The sequence below is a fragment of the Pocillopora damicornis genome, chromosome 4, assembly GCF_964200805.1.
Source record: "Pocillopora damicornis chromosome 4, jaPocDami1.2, whole genome shotgun sequence".
Lineage (NCBI taxonomy): Eukaryota > Metazoa > Cnidaria > Anthozoa > Scleractinia > Pocilloporidae > Pocillopora > Pocillopora damicornis.
Genome location: NC_142673.1, coordinates 681,758 through 688,675, shown reverse-complemented (window position 1 = coordinate 688,675; position 6,918 = coordinate 681,758). Strand labels below are relative to the sequence as shown.

Here is a 6,918-nt window from a genome sequence, read left to right as displayed (position 1 = left end):
TATTGTTTATTCTTGACTTGATTTTTTTCTTTCACTATCGACAGGCTGTCAAATTATACTTTAAGGGAAAGATCTCATTTTAAGCCTTGAAATGTATCCCTTTTGAGTTATTCGTTGTTTGTCTTAATTAGTTTTTCTCAGCTGCCCAAACATTTATTTTTCATAAACGCGATAAACTTCCAATAAGCTGGAACAAAAGTTTTTTTCGTCGCTGTTATGATTTGTTTACACAATATTTGGTTTATTTTCACAAACTTCCGATCGAAGGCAATGAAACAGCTTACTTCATTAGTTGATGTAATGTATATTTCTTACCTGCACGATATTGCGTGACTTTGTAATTTTGATTTTTGTTCTCGGTAATTTGTAATAATTCGTCTTGCCAGCTTATACTCTGTAACAGTTTTCTTTTTCTTTTTCATTCATACATGTTTCTTCTCACTTTTTTCTCGTGTTCTCGTATTCTCACTATTTTCTTCCAATTATCAGAGTTGTAAGCTTGATTGAGGTGTGAGATATTAGTATTTCTCGCCTTTGTTATTTCGAGCTCTTAACATTCTGTGGTAAATTAATACAGCAGCATGACGAAGGCGACAACGATCCCTCCAACCCATCACATAATGAACCGTCAAATGGCAACACGCAGAAATGATTGAAGACGTTTAGTCAAGAGAAAATCAAGCTATAATTAAAGCTTTATCTTTCTTTGGTTCATTGCAGTGCTTCAAATAGCCTTAAATTGTCAAACTGAGGTTCAAAATTGGATAGAAAAAGAAATAGGAAAAGAAGCTGTAGTTGGTAGTTTTTTTTTGCCCTTATTAGACGCAAAAAAAAAATGGCATAATTGGTTTAAGTTTAAAAGAATTTTAGATTAAATTTCAAGATTATCTCAGTGGTGATTAAATCGACACGAAAAATCCTCCTACTTTGTCGGGCAAAGAATGAGGGGGAGGGGGGGAAAGGTGTAAGTGTTCCCCCCTCTCTCTCTGGCCTAGGCGAGATTTTGAGAATCTGGATGGACCAAAATGTATTCTAGAAATTTCCCATTATGTAAAATCCTGTTCGAGCGTAAAATTTGGCGGTCTTGATGTTCATGTTTACCTTTTTGGATTGAATGACGAAAGAAATATATCTCAACAAGATTTGGCACAATAGCTTGTTGACCCCTTAGGGTACCAAACCTCTCACTTACGTCTGAAACGCAATCGAGTTTGACACAGGAAGTTGAACTGGTTCATAGCTTTTCCAGCTGATGGCAAACCCTTTCAAAACTATTTCTGACTCAAAGTTCTTAAATCTAGCAGATGCATATATAAATCAATGGCTTATCAATGTCTACAAACTCAAAACAATTTATCAGATACACAAGGTTGTTATTCAAATTAGGCAAAGGTCGTTTAACTTAGGGTCAAGCTTCCTCGGCTCTGTATGTTTCAAAGTCATCTGTACTTTCAGAATGGAAAATAAAGCGGAAACTTCATTCATAAAGGTTTACAAGATTATCGAATCTAAAAGTTTTCTAACTTAAGGAACTCTCTTCCTTTATAGTTTTACGAACTTATGCGTAACATGAGTTAATTATCCACCGTTGAAATGTGCTTGTCTACTGTCTATTGCCAGTGGCAGCTGTTTCTCGTTTCTAGCTTTTAAAGTCTTTTGTAAGACTACTGGAATTCAGGGACTGAAACACGTTATTTAAAAATTAGAATTAACTTCTCTCTTCCTGATCTTGTGATGTGTACGAAACAAAGTGTAAAACCATTGTAAGTAGTCCTTTGTTTACATCTCCCAACAAAAGGCGTCCCTCCGTTGTCGAATCCACTGATCACAATTCTTGATGTCTTTAACTTGATCATAAAACGCATGAGATGGAAGTCCATTTATTCCTTGATCGCCAAGTTGCATTCGCTTCCCACAGTGAGGGCAAATAACAGAATTTTCGACCAGGAATTTCTTGAGACATGCTTCACAAAATTCGTGTAGACAGCCAAGTAGTTTGACGTTGTTGTTCAGTTCTGCGCTGCGGCAAAGTTTACAAGTTGGATGATTGCTATTTTCCCTTGGAATGACAAAAGAGCTAATAGCAGAAGCCATTGCGGTGTAATTAACGTGATATCGAAACTAGCCCTTGGTGCGAATGCAAATTTTGAAGCTACTTGTAACCCGCAGTTGCGATCTTATCTCACTGGAATTTATTACTCATATTTCCGCTCGGCCGCGTAACAAAATCTTACCCTCTTTGTTATTGAACTGCAGAACTTGACACAAGTAAATATTACCAGTGACCCAGTGGTGCCTCTAAACCCTTCGTAATTTCGAGGATTAAGATAAGATAAAAAAGGATAGAGCTGGTAATCTGTCAGATTCATAGGAAAAAAAAACTGAATTATACTCTTTAAGTGTTTGACGTTTGGAATTTTGTAATTTATTATTCCGTCAATTGGGTTGTCACGGTCATGACCCAGATATTCCGCGCGAGAAACGATACGGTTAGGGGAGAAGTTGGTAACTAATGACAAATGGGTCTGGGGTGGATGGGAAAGGGGGAGAAATGAAAGGTTAAAGGATATAAGTATTATGAAAACTTCGGTTTTTGCTCAGACCGATGGAGAAGTAGAAATGACGTCTCTTTGGCCGGTAGATAAAACGGAAAAATAAGCTTACTCAGTTGATGAAAGAGGAACTTGATATTGACTGTGATATTAATTATTCGAGGACCCAAGTGGTTTGACATGAGTCGAGTCCCTCGGTACAAAATACGGGCTATTTTCATCTTCCCCTACCACATTGACGCCTAGTTCTCTCTTTTTTATTTCAAGTTTTTCCTAACACACGATATAAAGGACAAACAACAGATGAAGGATGTAGGAAAAACGAGGATACGATAAAATATGTTTAGCGATAATGATGATTCTACAAGGTCACAGATCAACAGTGCGTATTATTCTAATGCGGTAGTTGATCAGCGCAATATCGCGAGAAACCAAAAAAATTACAATCTACAATCCGATGGGGTCGCTACATTGAATCTGTTTCATAATTCATCTTTAAGGAGATCTCCGTAGCTAGTTACTCGACTTCCAGCAAAAATATCATAGTGCTTTATAAGTTCATCTTCTGTCAAGAAAGTATCCTGCAAAACAAACAAAACAAAACAGTTAAATGTTGTATTTTAATACAGGTCAGATTAAAGACAATAAAACATCATAGGTTGACAAAGTACTGTTTACACATTTTCTGTTTGTTTGTCTCCAAGTATGACACTTAAAGCTTTTAAAGACTGAAAAACTTATCCTAACAGCAGTGCACATGTCAGATCTGAACCTGCCAAGCTGTCGCCAAGCTGCTGACGTCACCTTCATTTCCTCAGATGGATTGAACAACGCTCCTAATTGAAGCAATATAATGTTAAGAGTGACAGGTCTCAATCAAATCATTACCTTGTCGTCATCGCCTGCCTTCATAAGATGTTTTGCCTCGACTAATATAGGATCCTCATGCGTGCCGGGAAAGATCCATTCTCGAATCTCGTTCTGCAGGTATACAAAGAAGAAAAGCGATAAATACCCTCCATCATGCCTTTCACCTAGGTGAACTACGTCGAGGCTAATATATCTTTAAAAAGTAAGCCTTATTTTTGTTATAGTTCGTCGTTTGCAATCCTAAACTATTCTTGTTACCAAATGATATTTTCTTGCTTTTTTGAGGTTGCATTTTTTTTATCTCAGCCAGCTCGAAAATGTGGCAAACGAGCCCCCTAGTCTCTATAAAATGATCTGATTCGTCTTCTATGAAAGAACAGAAAATACCCATTCGCACCTCCTATATTGAGAAAAGACGTACCCTGTCAAGAAATCCATCCTTGTTCAAGTCTAGTTCTTTATTAAAACTTTTTTTCAGCACATCCAGCATTGACTTAGAAAGCCTGTTCACTTCATCCCCTGTTGTGATAAATCAGTAAAAAAGAAGCAATCATTTTACTCTCCATGTTTAATCTTATCCCCTCCCTCTACTCCCCCTCTCGTTAAATTATCAGGCAAACACCTGAAATAGCTAAGCATAATGATCTTGATGTCAGCAGGCTAAAAAAAGAACAATTGATTCTGAGTTCGTTCCAAGGCTATGGCTCAAAACCAAGCAACACGAAAACTAATTGATTCCAAACATGTAGCCGTACATAACGCGCACAAATTGTATGTTCTATGCCTTATCTAATATGGGGAGAAACACATTCCTTTGCACGGGAAAAAATTAGATTCAGGAAGACCTTCCATCACATGGATATGCAGATGTCCTCAGAGAATAGCGAAATGAACACGTTAATTTACATACCAAGGTATTCGTCAACGGATATTTTTCCGTCCTTGTCTGTGTCAAAGATGTCCAAACTTTCCTGACATGGCGAAAAAAAAATAGAAAATGTTAAATTGTTTGAGTACGATGACGTATTCTACGACCTAATAGACAGTTTTCCTCAGCATTTGTACGAATCACGTGACACTTACCTCAATGAAGTACGAAGTCATCCTTTTGGACTCCTCGGGATGGAGGAGAAATGACAGTTCTTCACGAGACAGTACTTTATCGTTGTCTGTGTCAGCAAAATCAAATCGCTTCTTTTCACGTGAGACTAATATCTTGAATTCCCCAAGACCTTTCTCTTTGAGGCCTTCAATAGATACAACGAAGACTTGTTCAATTCCATGTGAGTGGAATTCGGGACCTCAGGAAGACGTCCGGTTTAGACGCAAATTGTTTATTTTTTCACCAGGAACTTCAAACCAATTAATGAACGATAAAGGGATTTCATGTTTCTTCCCAAAGGGACAGATATTTCCTCAAGGAAATAAAATTTTAAACTGGTTAGAATGTGAACGTATGGAACAGAATTTCTCACCTTTTTCTGTGGACGAAGGGTACTGGGTCTCCCTGTACTCTTCCCATGATACCTTGCCGTCCTTGTTCGAATCCATATCCTGCATTTTTAGATCAGCCTGGCGCAACACATGTTTTTTCATGTGCTGTTCAATCCATCCATACAGCTCAGGAATTGAGATTTTCTTGTCGCTATCGACATCTATTTTGGGGAACAGTTCCCTGTTATCGAGAGATGAAGAAAAACGTCTTTTACTTTAGAATACCGGAAAGCGTTGATGAAAATTTTATCAATGATTTTGAAAATAAATTGAAATGGAATGAAATGCAAATTTCCTAAGGATGAGGTTATGGCATTATCACATAGCTGGTTCCAAGAGTCACCACGATGAAGCGTTCGATCTAAATGTTCGCTTTGACCACTCAGACCGAAAAAAAGTCCTGTTAACCAGTTTAACCACTTTGTAACTTTTGATGCGAAAAATATTCTGTTACGAGAAGAATCCTTTGAGAGCAATGGAACACTTTTATGTCTTTAGCGCTGAAAGAAAACAACGAGTTTCGTAATTTCTTTTCAAATCCTTGGCACGATTAATTGCAATATTATAAATCCTTGAAAGACACACGCTTGCGTGGTCTCGAAGGCGGAAAATTTGCGTTTGTTCAGCATCTTTTCAAATGATCTTAATCGTTCAAGCTTGGCTTAGGTCCGAGACATATTGACTTGTTCAGTTGTCATGGTAACGTCTATGAAAAGCAATCTCACAGTAGGTCAGAAATGAACCACAAATAGTTATGACGTTAAGATCATTGATTTACGTCATTTTTAAACCGTGTCTCTGGCAATTTTGTGGTTTAACACACAAAGCTGTTGACATCAAACGACTGGAAAAAATTGATCTACATCGTGAGTAAGCATTACAGAAAGTTGAGGAGCAAAATGATAGAATATTATCCCTTCTCAAAAGTCTGCTAAAATTAGGTTCATAGCTAAACACAATCGCTGTATTTTGAGTGCCTTTCCCGGCAATATTAGCCATTTTTAAAAATGAAGGAGTTCTAGAAGTTATAAAAGTGACGATTCACTTGATTTTGTCCATCTAAATGTTCCATTAAAATGAAATGTAACCTCTTCTATGGGACAACAGTCAATCAAAAGAACTTGAACTTAAAATAATGTTTCCATAACCTTAATCTACAACGCACCATTGAAGGGACGTTTATTCTAAGAGCGAGAGCGCCCCCTCACAACGTGCTCTACAGTACCGAGAATTCTTTGTGTTCTCCTCATACTGGTGGTGTAATTTTGCGACAGTAGGAAAAACAAACTTATTAATTGAGTAAACGACGGAGTAACAGAGCAACAAAGCTACTTACGAAAGTTTTTCCATCACTTCGTCAGCAGGTAGTTTGCTCCATTCCGAAGATAGTGCTCGGCCGAGAAAAGCTTCATGGTCGTATTCAAGATTATGTTCCCCCTTTTTGTAATGGTCTTCATCCGATACTTTGGCTAATGGCGGGTAAAACAGTTTAGTGGCCGACACACTCAGGGCGCATACACAGAGCGAAACGAAACCCGCAATGCTGAGACCTCGGAGCATTTTCAATCGCACGAACGCAACAAAATTACACGAGCTGAACTGACAGACGGACCAACAAACGATAAATTTTTTCTGAGAGTTCTTGAATTTAAAGGCACCTGATATCGTTTCGTGTAAAGCCACGTTTCTTAGAATATTGGACGATGCGCATCCTTCCGTTATGTCGGCTGTCAGTCAAACATATTAGTGCCCCAGTACAAGCCGTATGACAAAAGTACTTCAAACAGTTTTAACTCCCTCATAATGCCCTTGAAACACGAAATAACTTTATCCAGAAATATTTATACCGCGAACTTAAAAATCAAATCTTACAATGCTCTTCGAGAATTACATCAGAATTGGATTTATAACTGCATGTTTTTCATCTCTCACAGTTTCTTATCGAGTTTAAAATCTAGTGGATATCTTAACATAAACGAAAAAAAAATGTTCACCGAGTCAT

General features: G+C 37.7%; 1 protein-coding gene across 1 annotated transcript; it reads right to left on the bottom strand.

Moving 5' to 3' along the window:
- Window positions 1-2,787: 2,787 nt before the first annotated feature.
- Window positions 2,788-6,612, bottom strand: LOC113672589 (calumenin-B). The gene is made up of 7 exons (XM_027188891.2): window positions 6,253-6,612; window positions 4,898-5,097; window positions 4,506-4,669; window positions 4,333-4,393; window positions 3,844-3,941; window positions 3,441-3,533; window positions 2,788-3,133 (listed from the first exon to the last, which is right to left on the bottom strand). Exons 1-7 carry the CDS (start codon window positions 6,474-6,476, stop codon window positions 3,035-3,037), a joined length of 939 nt encoding a protein of 312 aa, XP_027044692.2. The 5' UTR covers window positions 6,477-6,612; the 3' UTR covers window positions 2,788-3,034.
- Window positions 6,613-6,918: the final 306 nt, after the last annotated feature.